Source organism: Abrus precatorius, unplaced genomic scaffold (assembly GCF_003935025.1).
Source record: "Abrus precatorius isolate BTA unplaced genomic scaffold, Abrus_2018 Scaffold4, whole genome shotgun sequence".
Classification (NCBI taxonomy): Eukaryota; Viridiplantae; Streptophyta; class Magnoliopsida; order Fabales; family Fabaceae; genus Abrus; species Abrus precatorius.
In genome coordinates this window covers 16,124,500-16,145,683 of record NW_020874384.1, presented here as the reverse complement: position 1 = coordinate 16,145,683, position 21,184 = coordinate 16,124,500, and the positions used below count along the sequence as shown (strand labels likewise).

At 32.2% G+C, this 21,184-nt stretch overlaps 5 protein-coding genes across 8 annotated transcripts; 4 read left to right on the top strand and 1 right to left on the bottom strand.

The window, feature by feature from the left end:
• Positions 1 to 562: 562 nt before the first annotated feature.
• Positions 563 to 3,429, bottom strand: LOC113866201 (pollen receptor-like kinase 5). Its single transcript, XM_027501083.1, has 3 exons — positions 2,793 to 3,429; positions 1,498 to 2,149; positions 563 to 1,202 (listed from the first exon to the last, which is right to left on the bottom strand). The coding sequence occupies exons 1-3, from the start codon at positions 3,427 to 3,429 to the stop codon at positions 563 to 565; spliced, it is 1,929 nt and encodes a 642-aa protein (XP_027356884.1).
• Positions 3,430 to 5,479: 2,050 nt separating this feature from the next.
• Positions 5,480 to 7,796, top strand: LOC113866200. Its single transcript, XM_027501082.1, has 4 exons — positions 5,480 to 5,880; positions 6,200 to 6,737; positions 6,928 to 7,183; positions 7,666 to 7,796. The coding sequence occupies exons 1-4, from the start codon at positions 5,480 to 5,482 to the stop codon at positions 7,794 to 7,796; spliced, it is 1,326 nt and encodes a 441-aa protein (XP_027356883.1).
• A 2,177-nt stretch (positions 7,797 to 9,973) lies between these two features.
• Positions 9,974 to 12,694, top strand: LOC113865395 (gamma-glutamylcyclotransferase 2-1-like). Its single transcript, XM_027499900.1, has 9 exons — positions 9,974 to 10,138; positions 10,430 to 10,551; positions 10,652 to 10,728; positions 10,934 to 10,990; positions 11,343 to 11,399; positions 11,518 to 11,558; positions 11,681 to 11,752; positions 11,851 to 11,930; positions 12,085 to 12,694. The coding sequence occupies exons 2-9, from the start codon at positions 10,443 to 10,445 to the stop codon at positions 12,264 to 12,266; spliced, it is 675 nt and encodes a 224-aa protein (XP_027355701.1). The 5' UTR covers positions 9,974 to 10,138; positions 10,430 to 10,442; the 3' UTR covers positions 12,267 to 12,694.
• A 1,659-nt stretch (positions 12,695 to 14,353) lies between these two features.
• Positions 14,354 to 18,319, top strand: LOC113864815 (proteasome subunit beta type-6). 2 transcript variants are annotated; one of them, XR_003504924.1, is made up of 8 exons: positions 14,354 to 14,577; positions 14,717 to 14,793; positions 15,345 to 15,400; positions 15,531 to 15,603; positions 16,094 to 16,205; positions 17,424 to 17,497; positions 17,695 to 17,831; positions 17,933 to 18,268. XR_003504924.1 is itself a non-coding variant. In XM_027498955.1 (8 exons), the coding sequence occupies exons 1-8, from the start codon at positions 14,469 to 14,471 to the stop codon at positions 18,056 to 18,058; spliced, it is 702 nt and encodes a 233-aa protein (XP_027354756.1). In that variant the 5' UTR covers positions 14,354 to 14,468; the 3' UTR covers positions 18,059 to 18,319. The 2 variants fall into 2 exon arrangements, 1 of the variants encoding a protein (XP_027354756.1); XM_027498955.1 differs by having other exon boundaries at positions 17,757 to 17,831; positions 17,933 to 18,319.
• A 920-nt stretch (positions 18,320 to 19,239) lies between these two features.
• On the top strand, positions 19,240 to 20,874 carry LOC113864817 (AIG2-like protein D). 3 transcript variants are annotated; one of them, XM_027498957.1, is made up of 5 exons: positions 19,240 to 19,424; positions 19,554 to 19,626; positions 19,743 to 19,823; positions 19,972 to 20,055; positions 20,578 to 20,874. In XM_027498957.1, exons 1-5 carry the CDS (start codon positions 19,297 to 19,299, stop codon positions 20,719 to 20,721), a joined length of 510 nt encoding a protein of 169 aa, XP_027354758.1. In that variant the 5' UTR covers positions 19,240 to 19,296; the 3' UTR covers positions 20,722 to 20,874. The 3 variants fall into 3 exon arrangements, with proteins under 3 accessions (XP_027354758.1, XP_027354759.1, XP_027354757.1); XM_027498958.1 differs by having other exon boundaries at positions 19,743 to 19,835; positions 20,591 to 20,874; XM_027498956.1 differs by having other exon boundaries at positions 19,743 to 19,835.
• The last annotated feature ends 310 nt before the right edge of the window (positions 20,875 to 21,184 follow it).

The window sequence follows — 21,184 nt, the reverse complement described above, 5'->3', positions numbered from 1 at the left end:
TCTTAATTTTAAGTTAAAGAACAACTTAAAATTAGTTAAAACATAATTCTTTTTTTTAACTTTTTTTTTTCACAACGATTCTTTCAAATTTTTTTAAAAACTTTACCAAAACATTGAACAAATGGAGTAATAAGCATATGCTCAACTAAAAAACCAAACATTTATCCATTTCTTTTTATAGGTGCGGAGTGTGTAACGATAATACTGGCTAGCTGCAAAGAGTACTTTCATAAAAAATCAGCATATCAACGTTATTACATAATAATCTTAATCCTTAAATATATTTTTAATTCTTATGTTTTTTTTAAACATTAATTTTATTCTCTTAAAAAAATTCCTTTTAATTTTATTTTGTATGTTGATGTAGCACAACAGAAATAACAATAACGATAAAAATAATAATACATAACAATCTCTTAATTAACTATGTCATAAACTAAAAGGTTAAAATTAAAAAAAGTAAAAACATGTTTAAACTTAATATTAATTTATTCCTATAAGATCTTTCTACTAATCTTTTATTCATCTGATGAAACAATATAGAAAAAATATAACACCGAAATCATCTAACAAAAGACAGAGTGTCATCCTGACTGATACTTGTAGATGAGTAGAGATGATCAATCCCCTCACTTCCATCATCAACACTGTCTCTTTCTTTCAACTCTTCAATCTTTGCCACTGCCTCCTTCCAACCCAACCTGTTCTCCAAATCCCATTCACAGCAAGCCATTCCAATTCTCAACAACTTCAACATCTCACCCTCCCCACTCCTTCTCCCCATAATATCTTTATCAAACACCTCACCGCTCCACCCTTCCCTCGCAATTGACTTCACCCATTCACCCAAATCCTCACTCGCTCCCTTCCCATGCCTTAAATAATTCGCAGGAAACTTTCCCGTCAAAAGCTCCAATATTAGTATCCCCAAACACCAAACGTCACTCTTCTCACTGGGTCTCTCGTTCTGGCTCACCTCTGGAGACTTATAAGCTACCATGAATTGCTGAGCGTGACTCTTGTCCACCACTGCCACGAGTCCATACTCTGCCAAACGAGGTTCAAATGAATTGTCCAGCACTACATTCGATGATTTAAGATGGCCGTGTGGTAAGTCTTTGTCGGGGAACTCTTTGTATAGGTAAGCTAACCCCCTTCCCACTCCTTTTATGATCTTCAATCGAGTTCCCCAATCCAGCTCACTACCACGTCTACCTGCAAATCAATCACCCCAAAATATACAAAGATATTATTTTAATATGATTTATTCAATTTTTTTTTAATTATTTTGATAAGTTTTTTAGTTAAAATTAAGTTTAGTTAAGTGTTTTGTTTTATAAAATATTTTATTGAAATATTGCCTCTATTTTTATTGTGCTTTTCTATTTTCAATATAAAATAAATATTTATTTTAAAATAACATTTAAATATTTAAAAACACTTGAAGTGAACTTCAAAAAATAAGGTATTATTTGAATGTTAATAATGTGGGCATGCCAGTATACCATACCATGAAGATGACAAGCCAAGCTGCCATTTTCAGCGAAGTCATTAACCAAAAGTTTCTCTTGTTTTCCATAGTAGAATGCAACAAGAGGGAGTAGATTAGGGTGTGTCAACCTCCCAAGCCTTTTCATATGCTCAAAAAAGTCTCTTTTCCCAACATTGTTCATGTTCTTGAATCTCTTCACCACCACAACTGGTCCACTCAATACCATAGCCTTGTACGTGGATCCAAAACTACCACTCCCCAAAACCTCAGCTGAGGCCCTAAGCAAATCTTGCAAATCAAACACCTCCCTCTCCTTCCTAACAAAGTTCAAGCTTCCATCCTCACTCTTCTTCGATTCACTTGAGGCAAGAACCATGGATTTCGACCCACTAGAGACTGAGTTTGTGTTCTGGGGCTGTGCTTCCTCCACCACCGACACTGGTTGTCCACTTTTCCTTCGACGGTAACGGATGAACAGAAGTGCTACTACTGAAGCCATGACAATCACACCCACCACTACGATAGCGGTTAAAAGGAGGCGCTTTTTCTTGTGCTCTTCGTCTTGGTTTGTATGAGTCAAATTCGGCCGTTGACCTGAGGGTGAGGGGGTGATACTGGGGCAAGGGCTTAGAGGTTTTCCACATAGACCTTGATTGCCTGTTACACTAGAAAAATTAGACAAAACATGTATCTAAGATGTCCTCTAAGAAGAAGTACAAGAAATAAATATATGTTTGGTTTAATCTTGACCTTGTAGCAACATAATTTGATTATCGTTGACTTTGTTATCCCCGAACAACACCCCTTTAAGGATGTCAAAATATCATCCTCACATCAAATTATATCACAGGATTTTTGAATTAAGTAATTGTTTAATAAATTTTTCAAAACGATGGCTTGTACCTTAAATTTAATAATATAATTTGTTAAAATAAATTGAGAATAGTTTATTTTAATAAACTGTACCAAGAAGAAGTTTATTGAAATAAGTTTATCAAAAAATAATTTATGAGAGTCTTTCATAAGTTCTTTCAAATATAACCTACAAGTTAACAAGCATCATCAATAGCAAAAGAATGTTCAAACATGCAAGAAAATTTATCTGATATATATACGGCGAGAACTTGAGAGGTGAAAATGTTTGGTTTTGGCAAAGTATATTGTGAGAATCAGTTCAAATTTAATAAACAAAGTTGGATATTTGTATTGAATTTCATGTAATGATATGATGGGTGGGAACAAATAAAAACTAATTCAGTCCATATAGGTTAAGACAATTACAGATACGAAACCAGCTTACCAACAAATGAGCTTGGATCTTTGTTGCTCAAGCTTTCTGGTATTGGACCCTCCAATCGGTTGTTTGATAAATTGAACACTCTGAAATCACTCCGATGAAATTCTGGTATGTTACCATCAAAACTATTTCCATGCAAATCCACATCCACAAGTTTAGGCAATATAGCAAGAGATATAGGAATAGGACCCGTGAACCCATTTTCTGCCAAGAATACTCTCTTGAGGCGTTTCATGCCTTCAAAAGCACCATTCGGAATTTCACCAGAGAATTTGTTATTGGTCAGAAACAATGCCCTTAACTTCACTAGCTTGTTGAATGCAGGCATTGGACCCTCAAAGCTATTGTTAATAACACTAAAGGTGTTCAAAGTAGACAATTCAAGCAGCGCATCTACGTTAATTGTTCCACTTAGTCCCATATTTTCTAGTCTCAAACCATGAAATGTGAGATTGACACATAATATACCAGTCCAGCTACACAAATTGATAGCCTCGTTCCCCCAGTTGTTTAAAGCATCAGCATTGGACAAGGAGCTTCTGAAGTTCAACAAAACTTGAGCGTTGTCACCTAATGATGGCAAAAAACAAGTGGCGAACATAAAGAGCATAAGAAGGCAGTGTTCTCTTTTATGAACCATCATTGGAAGGTGAAAAGTGATATGGGTTTTGGTTGATATGGTAGGAAATAGGGAAATTGAGGATAAAGAAAATGGTGAGAATTGAGAAATGATAGAGATTGTGCACAAGAAATTTTGATTCAATGGTTTATGAGGTGACATTGACAAGGTCCTTCCTACAAAGAATGAGCTGGTTAAGCCGGCCTATGTTGTTTGTGGTCTTCATTTCCAAAGATGCTTTTGTTAAATGGGTATTTATATTTCTGTCTTGGTTGTGGCCTGGTTAGAGGCTGTTTTTTCTTGTTAATGGTGAGGTTGATGCCTTCTATCACATTGGTCGTCTCTAAAATAAGTATAATACGCGACTTTTGTTGTCTAATGTGCTTATTATGATCTGAATTTACTAGACAATATCCAAAGTGATTGAAATTCTTTGTTCTTGTTTTTTTATTTTCTTTTTTGTCTTTCTAATTATGAGATATGCGTGATTATAATATTATTTGTCTATTTAAAAAAAAAACGAATGCCGATAAGGTCTTAATTTGGTTCCTATGATGAGATTACTGTAACTTGCATGCTAAGTTTCATTTTTTTTTCCTGAGCCTATGCCTTTAATTACCTGCCTTGATAATAAGATATTAGCTTAGCAGTTTCAAAATACCCATTGTTCGTTTAAAAATGATTATAACATGGATTCCAGTAGTATGGATCAACCATTTAAAAGACCAGTTGTTTGTTAAAATAAATTATTAAATATTCCATTGAGTGGGAAAGAAAAGAAATAATAACACGAGATATTGCAAGAGGCTCGGCAGACTTATTAATATTATTGATATTTATAAGGGATTATTTTTCCTAAAAAATCATTGCCAAACATGCACATTGGTTTTGTATCTTTTAACCTTCGTTTGGTATATAATAGATTTTGAGAGGAAAAATGATGAGATATCAGAACATACAGTGAGAAAAAGAAAATCTGAGGTGAAGTGACAATGCGTGCACGCGCACACTCTCTTTTTTAAAAATATTTATCTTTCTCAAATAGTTATTTTTTCAACTCTCTGTTTATATCAATTTTTTATATTTTAAAAAATATATAGAGAGATTTAATAATAACAATTTCTAATATTTAAAGTGAAAAAAAAAAACAGTACAAATGACAAAATCAGACAAACAATTATTAAAATCGAAAATGAATGGTATATTTGATTACTATTTTGAAAACAGTTTTTTGTTTTAAAAAAATAAATTTTAATACAATTTTATATTATAATTTATTTTTAAAAATAAAAATTATTTTTAAAACAGTAATTAAATATGCTCTAAATTTATTTCATTTATTATGTGAAAACTACATTTATGAAATAATTGATTTACAAAGATGTCAACTTTAATTTGTAAGAATTAAATTCACATCTTCGTCTATCTTATTACATATGACGCACGAGTGGCTCACAAAATCAAATGGGGAACAGAAAAAGCTCTCACAGTAAAAAGAAACACTAATACTTCTCAAATGTCCTTTATTCTTGACTTAACCTAAACCTAAAGTGTTCTCGCAGGACAAAGCAAGGTTTATACTTTTTTGTGTTCCCTCCTCTTATTCCTACACTGATCATAATTATATTTAAGCATTTGAAAGCTATATAATTTTTTAAGTAACAATATATATATTAATTTCAATTTATCAATAAAAAAAGTTTATTTTAATATATTGGTGATATCAAAATCAACTAAAAATCATAAAATAATTTTTAAACCAATTATTATAAATATAAAAATCTCTATCTTGAATATTTAATGCAAATAACATTTTTTAAACTCTGAACTAATTTATAATTTTTTAAGTTAACTTGTATTTTTTTCATTAATTTTTATTTTTATGCACATTTATTTAAAAAAGTAATACATGATTAATTATTAGTTAAATTTTATTTAAGATTTTAAAAAGTTGTATTATACTGTCTCTTTCACTAAAAAGATCAGTTTTGATTGACACATAATAACACTGACAAACCCAGTGTTCTGGTTTCCTGATCTCCTCACTCTGTTACTCTCTGTCTCTTCAACAATGAAGGCCACCACAGAACAAGCCATGGACATTGATATCTCTGCCTCTGCCACAACCCTATCGTTCTCCAAAAACGAAGAAAAAAGCCAACTCAACATTCCCTTGCTCCTCCAACCATCTCTTGCGAAATCAAAATCTAACAACACTGTTGACGAACTTGGAAACTTTCGCATGAGCCTTCAATGGTGTGCTCTCGAACACACTTCTTGCGTTGGAAAACTCACTTCCTACGTTTTCTTCCTATTCCTCACCATCGCTGTCCCTCTCTTCTCCTTCCTCTTCGTTCGTGTCCCTGCCTCAGCTTCTCAACTCCAACCGTTCTCCCTCATCAAGCTTCTCCAATTACCAGAATCAGGCCTCGCCATTATCGCCTTCTTCACTCTCTCCCGTTTCTTCCGAAGGTAGGTCTCTCCATTTTCCGTTTCAATCAGATGCATGATATTAATGTATGTAACATCACATATTTCATAGATGTTATAAAGCATTCACGTAATAATTTCAGCTTTGAAAAAAATAAATGGTTCATAGTATATGTTGAGATTCCTTGAGGTGAAAGGGTCTGCCAAAGATGGTTCATGACAATATTATAAATAATAAAAAATTGTTGTTTTAAGCTGTTTCCAGTTCACTTGCATTTTATTATTTGAAACATGCTTAACTTATATCATTGCATTTGAAATTTATTGTAATAAAACCTTCAATATACTTATGATTTTGCAGGTATGGCCTTAGGCAGCTTCTGTTCTTGGATGTGTTACAGGAGGACTCGATGTATGTTCAACGTGGGTACACACGTGAGCTTCAGAAAGCTTTCAGATACTTAGCATTCATAATGTTGCCCTCTTTCTTTGTGGAACTTGGGCACAAAATCCTACTTTTTTTGAGGGTGGAAATTTCAGTTCCTTATATCACCCCCGGGTTCACACTGAACTCAATTGTGTTTGTTTTGGTATTGGTTTCCTGGGTTTACAGAACGGGCGTGTTCTTGTTGGTGTGTGTTCTTTTTAGGCTAACCTGCGAGCTTCAGATTCTGAGGTTTGAAGGGCTGCATAAGCTGTTTGAAGGGTGTGGATCTAATGCAAGTATGATATTCAGAGAGCACGTGAGGATTAGGAGACAGTTATGGGTCACAAGTCATAGATACAGGTTCTTTATAATTGGCTGCTTGGTCACAATCACTGTTAGTCAATTGGGTTCTCTGTTACTGGTTTTGGAATCAAAATCTGACACCACCTTCTTCAATTCTGGTGACCTTATGGTAAAATTGAAGCCTCACTTTAATTAATTTTGCTCTTTTTATTCTTAGTTGTTGTGTGTTTGGATAAATAATTCAATTAAGTTTTTATTTAATGAACTTTTATCATATAAAATTTTATGACATAAAAGAAGTTAAAAATAACTTATAAACCGACGATGCCTCTAATTAGGATTTGATTTTTATGGTGCAGATTTGTTCAGCTGTGCAGTTGAGTGGCTTCTTCTTGTGCCTTATGGGTGCGGCGAGAATCACCCACAGAGCTCAAGGGATAGTGTCAATTGCCACAAGGTGGCACATGTTGGTGACCAATGCATCTGCTGCATCAGAGCAGTGGAAATCCCAAATGCAAGAGGGGCTAGCCAGTGGCAGTGATTCTGATTCCTCAGACATACGCATATCAGTAACCCCACAAACACCTTCTTCTTTCCAAACTAGGCAAGCTTTGGGTAAGTGTTATCTCTAGTTTAAAACTCTTGCAGAGGCACAATTGAAGCCAATTTATTCTGTTGTGATCATGGTAATAGCTAGGATGCCAAAAGGGTATATTATATATATATATATATGGCAACGAATTTGGATAACCTCGTGTTATTAATAAGAAACATGATATCAATATATTGCAAAAAAGGATATAGAACTTTGATTAAGAAAATAGATACTATAATTAGTTATAAAATTCAATAATTAAATTTGATAAAAAATTGTATTTTTTTTTTTTGGTTTTAATATAACTATGTCATATTACTTAATCACATATGCTGATCCAAATCTGCTATATCCTAAGACAAGTAAAGTTTTGATTAGGAAACTAGATTACCGTGTGTAAAAATGGTATTTTAATGTGAAAATAACATTGTTTAAAAACAATGAACTTCTTTCCATTTTTCTAGTTGTAGTGAGGTGTTGAGGTTGTCTTCGATTATTACAGTGACGTATTTGCAGCACAATTATGGAGGGATAACACTGTTTGGGTTTCTGCTTGATAGAGGGTTGCTCCACACTCTGTTTGCCTTCGAGTTCTCCCTGGTGCTTTGGATTCTGAGCATGGTGGCTATCTAGTCTTTTAAACAATTAAGTGCAGAAAATGCCTCGCGTCAATAGCATGTGTATATAACCATAATCATAGCTCTGTTTTACTTTTGAAGTTATTATTATTCACTCATGCATGTAGAACTAGAGTTCTTAAAATTGTTTCGTGTAAAAAATTCTTAAGCATAAGAGTGTAACGTTAAGTTGGACTCCTCACTCCAGTCACTTCGTGGACTCCACGTAGTTTCGAGGGATAGTTTATTATTATACTGTCAACGCAGTCAAAATTAACCAACGTGGAGAGACCATGGACTCAGAACATTAAAAATTCAATATCAACGTAAAGAAAGTTATAAATATCAATTTTATTCATTCAAATTACAAGTGTGGAGATCACTTTAATTTTTATCTGTATAAAAACATTATTTTAATCTTTAATTGTAAAAAATATATTTATTTTAACATTTCAATGTAAAATAACAACATAAATAAAATAAAATATTTAAAATGAATGGTTTATATAAATTAAAATAAGATTTTTATAAATCGTAAATTAAAGTAATTAATGTTGATAATTTCAGATTATAGAAATATTTACTGTAAAGAAGACGATAACATGCGTTGTTCTCCGCTTCTGATGCTTTGACAAAGTCATGGATTGGGTCAAGATTTTCGGGCAACCCAATTTGGTGTGCGGGGATTACAGTGAATGGAAATTCCAAAGTATTACCCAAGTAAAAATTTGAGACTTCATTCGTGATAATGTATATAAAATAAAAAATATACTTTATTTATTACTAATCTCAAATTAGCTACGTTTATATAATATTTTTATTTAAATTAATAATAAATAAGAACCTCATTTTACATGTCTTGGTTTACAATAATTAAGTCCAAAAATTTGAATCCTATAACACATGCAATAACCTGACGTTATATTTAGGAAACAAGTGTTTGAATTTTTAAAATACAGTTAAATTACAAATATAAAGATAAATAACGTTTTTTTAATGAAAAATAGGACACCAATATATTTTTTACCACTTGTTTGAATAAGAAATTAATAGATAAAAAGTTATTGTATTTAACAGTAGATAAATGTTTGAAACATGTTATAATTATTGACTAAAAATTATTAAAAATTATAAAAGATAATTATTAAATTAGTATAATTTTTTTAAAAATTTATTATATTATATTATCCTTAAATACATATTACAAAAAATATTTTTTGTGTGTAAAACTTAAAACATATAAAATGCATAGGGTAAAAATAATTTTTTTAAATTCATTAAAACAATTATTGACACAATCTTAATGTACTTTTTAATACGTTTTTAATGTAATTTTAAATAAATTTTTTTTATTTTTTAATCAATATATTAAAAATACTTATTAGCACAATCTTCTATGAAGGGTGCATTTAAATAGACAATTTTTTGAACTTTTTATAAATAATATTTTATATTATAAAAATAATAAACTTTATTAAAGTAAGATAAAAATAAAATATTTTAATAAAATATAAAATTTATTTTGATAAATGAAGGTAATTTATAAAAATCATAAATCAATTTTTATAAATTGTTTACGAATTATTCTAAATATGCTATTGTATTTATTGTTTCCTAGCTACTAATAGAGCTAAAATTTGAATGGAAATAAAGAAGCAAGGCATTGAATTGAAGAGGGATGATAATGTGAAATTTCCGAAAGAGGTGGAGAGTGGAGACTCAAAGCTGTAACTAGATCATACCTAACCATCGTCCACCACTGGCCAACCATTAAATTTGCTGTTTCTAACATTAAAATACGTCCAGGTTCATCCATCATCTTCAGTGAAAGTGGTGGTTTCTACAGATAGCGATTCCAATTTCAATTTGTCTACATTCAATGTATCTTCCTACCCACCACACAACCCCGCTCTATATTTTTCAAAAAGTAACTAATATATATATATATTCTTACTATTCAAATATAAAAACCAATTTTAAGAATAACTCATCAAAACAAACGGCATTATACAGAGAAAGATCACAATTTTGAAAAAAGAAATAAATTGGCGATTAATTAAATTAATTAATTCAATTACTAATGATATGTAGGATCTATGGGAGGCACGTGACAGGCGTGTTGTGGGACAAGCTGGTTGAATCCGTGTGGCTCCTCACATTATAAATGCGAATGGTTCATATGCGGAATGCCTCACGCCTCATATGATCTTAGAGAAAGAGGAAGAAAGAGAGGAACGATTGCAACCCTAATTCGCTAGCTAAACCCTTATCGTTTAGCATTTCCTCTCTTTTTTCTCTCTTGTGCCATCTACCTCGGGATCTTTTCTCATTTTCCCGGAAAAGCTTCTGCATCCAAATGTAAGAATCCCTTTATGACACAATGTCGGTGATTGTCGATTATCTCGTTCAATTTTGTTTAGCTGAAGTTTTTATGTTTATAATGTTTCTATTCCCCAATGAAACTTTCGAATGTCGAATATTTGTCCTGTACTGTGCTTACGATCTCGAATTCGTTTATCTATGATATTTTGTTCGAGGTTTATAGATTTAATTTTTATTTTTAATTTTTAATTAATTCACGTTAGATTTCGTATTTTCATCTCACGCATTAAATTTGTGAATATTCACTGATGCTGGATCTTTTCTCAGAAGTCACGCAGCCATGGTTTTCTGGGTTTTTGGCTATGGTTCACTGGTGTGGAATCCAGGATTTGATTTCGATGAAAAAATTGTCGGTTTCATTAAGGACTACAGACGCGTGTTTGATTTAGGTAAGGTCTTTTGTCACGTGCTGGTTTTTCTGTGCAAACTATCTCGAATTTATTGATCTTCCACTGTTGCTGAGACGTGCCATTCCATATTTTTTGGTAGCGTGTATTGATCACCGAGGAACACCTGAAAACCCTGCAAGAACTTGCACGCTGGAGCAGAAAGAAGGGGCTATTTGCGTAAGTGCAAGTTTTATTTGTATTATCTGTTGTATAGCTGAGGTGAAGATTGTTTTAATTGACTGATGAAGTTGTTTTTTCCCATTATGTGCGCGTTAGTTTTTTTGTTGCCAGTGTCTTGGACATATCTTTTTGTCTTGCTCTACTTTTATTGTATCTTGATTTTTCTTTCTTATAATTTCTATGATCTTTTGTTTTTTCCCAGTGGGGCGCTGCTTATTGTGTTCGAGGTGGCCCTGAAAAGGAAAAACTGGCGATGCAGGTAAAATTATTTTCATTCCAGCGGTTACCATATTAGCCCTATAACCTGAATACAACATGTAATAATTTTTGGGTCTTAATAATGACTGCCTTTGTTAAGAAAGCTATTAAATGTATTACTAAATGACCGCCCTTAGTTATCTTGGGGTGTTTGTTTGCAATCTCCATAATTTTATCCTCCTATGAGGATTCAATTTTGGTACAAGTTTCCGAGTAAAATGGGCTTCTAGGTTATGCGCTATTTCATTGGAGATTTTTTACTAAACGTGGCAATAAGCATCTAGCACTTTTTAGAGCTTTCTAGATGATTTATGTACTTTTGGGCTTCAATTGTTTACTTTTTTGTTCTGTAGTATTTGGAGCGGCGTGAATGTGAATATGATCAAAAGACTCTTGTAAACTTCTTCAAGGTGAGTTACATGCAATTGCCATGCCTGTTTATATAATTATTACTACTACTAGCAAGCATTTATTATTTTAATCTTGAATAATCATATTCTAAGTTCCATTTTGTTAACTTTTCTTTAGGAAGGAGATTCAGTGCACCCTGCTTTAACTGGAGTAATAGTGTAAGTTATTTTACATTGTTTATGATTTTCTTTGCTTATTGATCCTGACATAAACTTACGTAATTGTTTTCTTCATACTTAAAGAGGCCAGGTTTCCTAACAGTTATCATTTCAATCTACAGATTCACATCTACTCCAGACAAAGAGAACAACAAATACTACCTGGGTCCTGCCCCGCTGGATTACATGGCTAGGTATATTATGGAACGTCTATCTCCCCCGTTTTTATCCGTGGAACTAGAAGTGGTGACCTGTCTCTCATTTGTGCTAATCTTGCTTCTTATCCATTCAGGCAAATAGCAACCGCTTATGGCCCTTGCGGAAACAACAGGGACTATATTTTCCTTCTTGAAAAAGCCATGCATGATATTGGTAAGTTATTTCTAACTTGGACAAACATAAGCATTGAACATTATTCTCTGTATGCAAATAGTACATGATCTAGCATCACATTTAAATATGCAAGCGCTGCTCTCTTGTTTATAATATATATTCATTTTGATGAGTTAAGAGGTTTGATGTGCAGGCCATGAGGACGACTTAGTGATAGAGCTTGCTAATGAAGTGAGGAAAGTACTTGGAGTGGGAAATGTACTACCAAAGGACAAGAAATTGGTTGGACCAGCACAGCTTCAACACCCTTCACATTTACCAATCTCTGCCCTTCAACTGCACCCACTGCCAGAACCTATTGCGTTGGATAGTTGAGGGGTCGGCGATGACTGAAAACTGACACACCGAGTTTGGCAACTAAACTGATTTTCTGCGGACCCTGCTAACACCCATTCATTTTAAAATAAACATATAGCTATTCCACTTAGCCTAGTTTTGGCGGCTTCATAAGCAATCGAGATGTTGCTTGGATTCGGTGATACGCCCAATATTTTGAATTGGAATATTTGCCGATGTTTTGCATCTACAGGGTTGTAATTGAAATGGTTAAAGTTTTCCTATTTATTTTTATTAAGGCAATCCTACCGATTTGGCAGCTACTTCGTAAGCAAGTGCTTGGTTTTTTTGGGTTTCGTCTTATGGTTTTTGGTTGACCTTTTTTTTCGGTTATTCGATTGCTTGACTTAAAGGCCCATTCTATTGTAATGACAATTTTGTCTCAAGCGCATTTACATCTCAATGACCCAAAAAAAAAAAAAAAAACAGGGACTTACATGTGGTACTATACGGTATGTTAAGGCGAGTTTCTTAGTATGTCTGAACTTATTGGAGCAAACTTTTCTCAAAATCTCTTCATTTTGTTCTGCAACACAAAAATCCAAAACTTTCAGCCTCCCTCACGCTCAATGCAAAATGACCATGTTTTCATCATTAATACGCCCCATTTTGGAGTGAAAGTTCCCTCTGCATCGTTCAACTTACGGAGTACACAAAGTAATTACTTGTGACATTTATATTGTAATCCCATTGCAAAGTTTCTTTTTATTAAAGACGATCAGATTAAGTTGTGAAGATAATCTTAACGGCACTTGCATCAAATATCAAAACTTAAGTAAGTAAATTATTAAAAATTACAATATTTATAATAGCGATACAATAATACTTCAATTAAAAAATGACAATAAGAGATGCTAAGCTTTTAATTCCATTGCACAGTGAACAAAAAGCATTATACTAATTGAAGCACTGATGACTATGGGTTGAGTTAATAGCGGTGAAGGACAAAGTCTTCTCACAAGTAACTGAAGTATGTTCAGTATTTTTTTTTATATTATTAATTTTTAATGTGTATTCAATAGTATACAAGAAAATATTAATATATAGATTTTTATTAGAAATTGTCACATGAATTTATCAATATATTCAATGATATAAATTGACACAATAACGAGTATTTAATGGTATATTGTGATTAAAAAAATACAATACATACTTTTTTATTGATTATTATTTAGTGCACATTAAAAAAATGAATAATTTTAGTAGTTTTAGCGTAATGAATCTCATGTTAGATTTTATATATGAAGTTAAAAATGATAACATGGATGGCGAAGGAGGTCTAACTTCATTTAGGTTTCTTAATCTCTTAGGAATATACAAGAGTGCAATAAATATTATTTTAATAAATTTTTTTTTAAGATACTTAAATCAGAAAAATGAAACATTAACAAAAATGTTGTTTTAAATCAAGCCATTTATTTTAAGTTTTTTAATAATTAATAAAAGCAATAAAATTAAGACATATGGTTAATTTTTATAGTTATAAAAATTATAAAATATTTATGTTTTAATAAAAATGAAAAAATATTTCAAAATGTTATTTTTTATTTTATTAATTTATATATTTTTCTTTTCAAATTCAGACTCATAAACAATACATCACAATTCTTACAATTTTTATTAATTGTCGGATATAACTCGAGATAAATAAAGTTAGTTTGAATAACAAAGGAACTATGAAGACTACACAAACAATTTATTAAAAATTAAAAATATACATAAATTAAATATTTAAATCTAAAAGCGTAATTAAGTCTAACACAAATTCATATAATATTTATCAAATTTGATTCAATATTTATTATTATAATTTAATATTAACAAAGTCTTTTTTTTTCATATGATGCAAATATTTATTTAATAATTTTAATTGACCTTTAAATATTAAGTTAGAGAATATTCTTTCAAAAGGCAAATTAATTTCCATCAAAACTTTTTTTTTTTAAAGTATTCGTTTTTAAAACATATATTTCATAAATTATGAATATATATAATTTCTATTAAGCAATTAAAAATAATAGAAAATATTCAGAAAAACTTAAGCAGCAAGTCAGTATACTAAAGTCTATAAACAAGAAAAGGAAAAGTGAGACTTGAATTTACTTGTGCAGTTTGCGTTAGGGCACACACCGTTTTCTTCTTCTTCATCGTTGTTTCGCTGTCAAACTAATCAGAATCATGGATCACAAGGTGGATCTCAGTGCCCCTCATTCCATGGGTACTACTATCATTGGCGTTACTTACAATGGCGGTGTCGTTCTCGGTGCTGATTCTCGAACCAGCACCGGTACAATTCTTTCCTCTTTCCAAAACCTAACCCTAATAATAACAATTTTGGGGTCCTATTGTTTGAAATTTGATTGTTTCGTTGTCGTTCGTATTGAAAGTAATGTTCGATCTTCTTCTTCTTTTTTTTTCACTTTCAGGAGTATATGTTGCAAACCGAGCCTCAGACAAAATCACACAGCTCACTGATAACGTCTACGTGTGTCGCTCTGGATCGGTATTGTTTCTTTCTATCTCACGCTCATTTAAAGGTCGAGTTGTTTTAATTGTTATTAGCTTCGATTTGACTCCTGTTTCTGTTATTTTGGATATTTTTATGCTGTGTTTGTCATGATAATACAGTTTCACTCCTCATAATATAAGATGTTGTTTTGTTTTTTCGTCCCCTAAAGGTTTATTTTAACTATGGGTTTTTATAGGTCGTTGTCGTTAACTGAATGCATTGACAGAGAATTAAGCTTTTGGCTATATATACAGTCTGTTATGACTAATGTTCTGTTCGTTTTCTTACACAATATGATGCTCATTTTTTATTTATCCTCCATTGCCGAGAATTTGAAAAGAATCTTGTCAATGTTTGTGTATAACGTATTGATGAAGGTTCTGATATAGTTACACTACTCTGATTATATTATTTTTTCGTTTGATCTAGCCATGATACTGAGCATACTCGTGTTACAATGCTGCAGCAGATGATTATGGAGTTTCTCTCTTGCGCCCTGCTGCCATTTTATGTCCCGAAAATGCTGACCTTTGTTCTTTTTGCAGGCAGCAGATTCTCAGATTGTCTCTGATTATGTGCGTTACTTCCTCCATCAACACACGTAAATGACTTTACTCCTCCTATATATACTAATTGGATATTCTCTATTGTAAAATGAAACTTTAGGCTATGATTTGTGTCTATTAGCATTGAAGTCTGTTTACCCCACTGTTAGTTTTCTATTTGTATAGGATACAACTTGGACAACCTGCAACAGTCAAAACTGCTGCAAACCTTGTTCGGCTTCTCTCATATAACAACAAGGTTTGACTTTAAGGCTTTCTTTGGTTAATTTGATTGACATTTCTAAGTTTTCAATGATAATACTAGTGCGGATACCAAGCACTATTTGTTTAAGATTATACCATCTTCCTAAGAAATCATTGAATTGAAATTTGGATTAGATTATAAAAGAACTATCCATGACTTCCATTTTTGTCAACTAACATTTCTTAGTCTTCTCCATTGACAATACTTGTGATAAATTTTATTCTTTGGTACTGGTGTTATAAAGCAGAGGAGGATATTACTTTATCGTTTCTTTCCTACTGTACCAGAGGTGTATTATTATAACAATTATATTCTTATGCAGTTACGCCATGCGCCCATGCTTACAGTTAATTTAAGGATTTGTATCTATTATGTGCCTTGGACCATTAGTAATAGGTTTTTTTAGTTTTCATATGTTCATCTATTATTAGAGATTGAGTTAACTGATATTTTGCTTTGTCATAAATGTTACTTTCAATGGCAGAATTTTTTAGAGACTGGTTTGATTGTTGGTGGTTGGGACAAATATGAAGGTGGACAAATTTATGGTATTCCTCTAGGTGGAACAATTGTTCAGCAACCTTTTGCTATTGGAGGTATGGATTTTTAAGAGATGTTTGTGAATATACTTTTTATTATGATTTCTGTATTTACATTCTGCTGTACATGTGTTTCTGTAGACATATATTTCCTGTATAACTTGCTCTTATTGTAGTATTATACCTTGATATCAAGATATGACATCTGGTAGATCTATTTTATGCATAGTTCGTATAAATATAATATTGATAGGTAAATTCTCTCTCTATTTATTAGGATTTGGTAATTGAGAAAATGAGAATGAAAGTAGAAAGAACTGAGAGAGAATGGAGAAGGAATTCTGATATTATTGATAAGTATGAAACTAATTACAACATATGAATTCTCTGAGGACTCTAGAGTTTACTGATGGTAAGTGACAGATGAATGACAGCTGTCATTCAGTTACAACTGAGAACAACTAACTACTGAAACTGTAACTGTAGTGTACAACAGGAAGAGCAGGGTAAGCTAAGCTTATGCTCTAACACTATTAGAGGCAGAATAGGCTCTATAATGGCTTCTGCTAGAGGTTTAGAACTTACAGATAAGCCTTTAAGTGCGAGAAGCTTTGCTGTCATTATTTCATAGAACTGTTTTTAGAAACTAAAGTGAAAACCCAATCAAATAGGTTCTTAATTTCTCCCCTTAGTATCTTTTGTAATGTTGCATAAGCTTGTGGAATGGTGGATCTTTTGTTGGAGATGGTTGATTTTGAATTTGTTTCGTCTTTGATGATTTGGTTCTGTTGTTTATTAGTCTGGTATGTTATTCAAGGAAGCATGGACACTTCAAAATAGTTGCTGTACATGTTTCAAACACATATTTTGATGTCAGACACTTTACAGATATTCCTAGCTGCATTTACTATTTCATTTTAATTTTTAAAATTGTTAAACCAATACAAATGGGAATACCATGATAATTAGATAAACTGTAACATTTTATTATGCCTAAAATGACTCATTCTTACCTTTAAAACACCATTACCCTCTTTTTATTCCTATAATTTTTAATAAATACTGTATTCCTGTGCTTGTATTATATCTGTGACTCTGTCTTTATGTCCATGTCGTGTACCCATGCTTTTTAGATGTCACCTGTACCACAGTGCTTGTTGCAAATGTGCATATTGGTTTTCTCTTGCTATGATCTTATTATGTCTCAAGATTCTTATTCCTCGGATGCATGGCTTTTGTTTATGAAGTTGGTTTACCTGAAGTTGTTTTTTGTAGGATCTGGCTCCAGTTACTTGTATGGGTTTTTTGACCAAGCTTGGAAAGAGGGAATGACCAAGGATGAAGCTGAGGTACATGTTTTGATGCCTACCAGTTACCACTGCCTAAATTTTGAAAAATAATTACTTTATTACCAAAAAGACTGTTGTGGATGTTAGTTTTTTTTGGACCTGCTCTGATTTTCCTGTTATGGCGACATTACGCTTCAGATGTCAGCAATGGTTAATAATTTATATCCTATTAGACAATTTAATGATGATTTTTTTAGGATGTACGCGTGAAGTTTATATCTGAATCCTTGTTGCTGACAGTGTATTTGTTGTACGGCAGGATTTAGTAAAAAAGGCAGTTTCACTGGCTATTGCTCGTGATGGTGCAAGTGGTGGGGTTGTCCGAACAGTCATAGTAAGACATCTTACTCAGTGATTTGTGTTTTAAAAAATAAGGTCTTCATATAATTCTTACGCACAATAATTTGAAACCCCCTTATTTTGAAATCCTTGTAGATAAACTCTGAGGGAGTGACCAGGAATTTCTACCCTGGCGATCAACTTCCAATATGGCATGAGGAACTGGAGGCTCATAACTCATTGCTAGACATTCTTGGTGCCCCGGAGCCAATGAGCATGTGAACTAGTTGCTGTGATTAAGAATCTTGCCCGGCTAGATTATATCTTGTCATCTCTTTTCTGAACTAGTCATCGATTTGTGTAATCGCTTACATTGGATATTGTTTATGTTGCGTTAAATCTTGTGTACCATGGATTTCCTTATTCCATCATATGGCTCTAAAGTAACATCTACTTAAATGGTGGTGCATCCAAAGCAATTATCAAGTCGTGTGAATTTGTTGTTTTTGATTTTGATAGACTACAAAATACAAGAGATTTCTAGTTTCAACCATCAAGTATGTTAAGGGTTTGAATCTGATAAAGTTAAATGGAAAGTCAGTTTTGCTGATCAATATATTTGAGTTGAATTAGGCAAAAACTCGGTTTAAATTAAACAAAAAATCAAGGTGAAATTCTGTCTCTGTAGTTTTACCCTTTATTACTATAAGTTAATAAAAACTAATAAAATCAAGATATATTACGAAGTAATAGAACACTTTTGGTAATAAAATAATTATTTTAGAAATGTGAAAAAAAATTTGAACATTTTTAAACTAGAATTTCGAAAAATTAATTTAAATATACTGACAGGGTGAAATATAAAAATGTTAAATTATAATTTAACCTATTTGTAATAATTAATATGATATTTACAATATATTCTTAAATCTAAATAGTTGATAATATAAAAATTTACAATTTTTAAAAATAGATAAAATTTGCTTCACCAAGAAAAAAGGGTAATTTACCCAAAATTATTTATGTAAAACAACTTAGTTAAAAGAATGAGCTATACTTTTTTTAAAATAATTATTTGAAGGGTTTTATCATCCCATAAGCCTACACAATGGTTAAAGATTAAGATCCTATTAATTAAGAGAATTTTTATGGCTAAATTATCAAATTATTCTTAAAATTGATTTAAATATCGTAGTATCAGAATTTTAAAATTATCTTTAATACTAAAGGTCATTTAATTTCGTTCTTTTTGTATAAAATAATAATACATAATAAAGTAAAAAATTAATATGTATAACATTTTAATAAGTTAGCGAATGATAGAGAAGTTTTGCAATTTTAGAAAAAACTAAGAATGACTTCTAATTTCTAAATCCACCCAAATCTTTTTATTAATGACATCAAATCATTAATTTGTTTTATTTATTTTTAATGTTATTTACTGTTAAAGCGATGTGAGTTTAGCTAATAAGAAAGCTAGTTTAGCGAAAGCAGAGGAAGAACAGAACAGAACGGAGAAGATGAGCTTGAAGGTGAATTGTGGCGACACTCACAACGTCTTCGTCTATGGTAGCCTCTTAGCCGACGAGGTTGTCCACGTCCTCTTGAAGCGCGTCCCTTCAACCGCACCCGCTACCCTTCAACACTAGTTAGTCGTTAATTTCTCTCTCTCCAATTCCTTCCAAAATCCTCTTTTGATGCCTTTTTATTGATGCCCACCTTGTTTTCGACAATGGGTTTTGCCATTTCTCTAACCTAACCCACTCCTTTGTTTTAGTCACAGGTTTAAGATCAAGGATCGCGTTTATCCCACTATACTCCCTGTTCAGAATAAGAAAGTTACTGGCAGGGTCTCTCTCTCTCTCTCTCTCTCTCTCTTCATCACAATTCAATCTTTGCTTTTTAAAACAAATCTAAGATTAAAAGAGTATTAGCCATTCTCTTTTGTTTTTTATTTTTTGGTCAGGTGCTTCTTGATATCTCGGGTGTGGAGTTGGATATTTTAGATGAGTTCGAGGATGTTGAATATACAAGAAGAGATGTTGAGGTTTCCTTGATGGTTAGTCTAACTCCATGTTTTTGTATTCACAAATGAGGCACTTGTTATGTTTTCCCAAAAATATATTACTTTATGATCTTAAAGATTCTGTGCTTTCTCTAGAATCCTAACAAGAGTGTTAAATTTAATTGTACAGCAAAATTCTGAGAAGTTGCGAGTTCATGCTTATGTTTGGAGCAACCCAAATGATCCTAACTTGTATGGAGAGTGGGATTTTGAGGTGAGCATGCGATCTTTCTTATTTGAACTTGATCAACTCAAATCAATAGAATTATCGTATGTTTTGGTGTATAGTTATTCTTCTGTTTTCTTCTTCCTATGTTGGGAAAATTAATTCATGATAATGGCTAACATATTTAATTACTTGAAGCTTCTGAGGTTTTATTCAAGGTTAATTTTAGAGGTGGTTCTGTTCTTCAAGTCTCTTGGCTTATTAGTAGTCCTGTAGGCTGTAGCATAAGTTTTATCTTGTTTTTAGGAGTTAATTAACTTATTGGAGGCATTAAGGGGTGAATCTTAATATATTTCAACACTGCTGCAATGATTATTGTCTCTTCATATATATTCAACACACACTCACTCACTTGGTTGTACATGTATGGTTTGTGTTGGTGTCCCCAATCTTCACGTCTTTTAATTTCTTCATTTTGAAGTTCTAAATTCAATTTGAATATTTTTTTCATGCATATCTCCCTATTCTAGAGGTAAGTTCTTATTTTCTTTCTGATTTTTTTACTGAAAGGAATGGAAACAAGTTCACAAGAATGATTTCGTCCAGATGACTAATAGCTTCGTGCAAGAGTTGGAATTGCCAGAATCAAAGCCTAGAGTGCAGACTTATGAAGCCTTCTATAAGCAAGAAAACGATAAGCCACTTGAGCCTTGATGTTTACAGTTTGCACAAAATTCTGCGTAATGCGCACTGTGTAGTGTTCTATGGCTCAATTAAGAATCTTACTATTCACGGTTAATAATTATTAGTTCCTTTTCGAATCATTCGTTTGATGATTTAATAACCATGCTGTCTTTTCAATGGTTTCAGTAATATAATTATGTATTTCATATTATTATGTTATTACGTTGGACAATCTTAATACTTATATATCACGCAACATCCCCCCCTCCAGTCCCCAAAATAGAGATCCATGCATATAAGTAGAAATATGTTGCAAAATATTGAATTAAAAAAAATCTGAGCTTCAAGGGGCAAAAGGAGGTGATCTCTGGTGGACTCATATATACAGAGAGATAAACTCTGTGGTTGATGGGAATGCAGCCTAATGGAACTATTTAACCATATAATCTTCATTCCCATTTTCCATCATCAACCAGCCATTCATTGCTTCTGT

Excerpts from the sequence above, each read along its gene's own strand:
- LOC113866201 (XM_027501083.1), bottom strand. The coding sequence starts at position 3,429 with ATGGTTCATAAAAGAGAACACTGCCTTCTTATGCTCTTTATGTTCGCC. Across the intron at positions 2,150-2,792 it reads AGATCCAAGCTCATTTGTTG|GCAATCAAGGTCTATGTGGA; the intron begins GTAAGCTGGTTT and ends CTAGTGTAACAG. Across the intron at positions 1,203-1,497 it reads CTTCATGGTATGGTATACTG|TGAGCTGGATTGGGGAACTC; the intron begins GCATGCCCACAT and ends TAGACGTGGTAG.
- LOC113866200 (XM_027501082.1), top strand. The coding sequence starts at position 5,480 with ATGAAGGCCACCACAGAACAAGCCATGGACATTGATATCTCTGCCTCT. Across the intron at positions 5,881-6,199 it reads CTCTCCCGTTTCTTCCGAAG|GTATGGCCTTAGGCAGCTTC; the intron begins GTAGGTCTCTCC and ends ATGATTTTGCAG. Across the intron at positions 7,184-7,665 it reads CCAAACTAGGCAAGCTTTGG|TGACGTATTTGCAGCACAAT; the intron begins GTAAGTGTTATC and ends CGATTATTACAG.
- LOC113865395 (XM_027499900.1), top strand. The coding sequence starts at position 10,443 with ATGGTTTTCTGGGTTTTTGGCTATGGTTCACTGGTGTGGAATCCAGGA. Across the intron at positions 10,552-10,651 it reads CAGACGCGTGTTTGATTTAG|CGTGTATTGATCACCGAGGA; the intron begins GTAAGGTCTTTT and ends ATTTTTTGGTAG. Across the intron at positions 10,991-11,342 it reads AGGAAAAACTGGCGATGCAG|TATTTGGAGCGGCGTGAATG; the intron begins GTAAAATTATTT and ends TTTGTTCTGTAG.
- LOC113864815 (XM_027498955.1), top strand. The coding sequence starts at position 14,469 with ATGGATCACAAGGTGGATCTCAGTGCCCCTCATTCCATGGGTACTACT. Across the intron at positions 16,206-17,423 it reads GCAACCTTTTGCTATTGGAG|GATCTGGCTCCAGTTACTTG; the intron begins GTATGGATTTTT and ends TGTTTTTTGTAG. Across the intron at positions 17,498-17,756 it reads TGACCAAGGATGAAGCTGAG|GATTTAGTAAAAAAGGCAGT; the intron begins GTACATGTTTTG and ends GTTGTACGGCAG.
- LOC113864817 (XM_027498956.1), top strand. The coding sequence starts at position 19,297 with ATGAGCTTGAAGGTGAATTGTGGCGACACTCACAACGTCTTCGTCTAT. Across the intron at positions 19,836-19,971 it reads ATGTTGAGGTTTCCTTGATG|CAAAATTCTGAGAAGTTGCG; the intron begins GTTAGTCTAACT and ends TTAATTGTACAG. Across the intron at positions 20,056-20,577 it reads ATGGAGAGTGGGATTTTGAG|GAATGGAAACAAGTTCACAA; the intron begins GTGAGCATGCGA and ends TTTTACTGAAAG.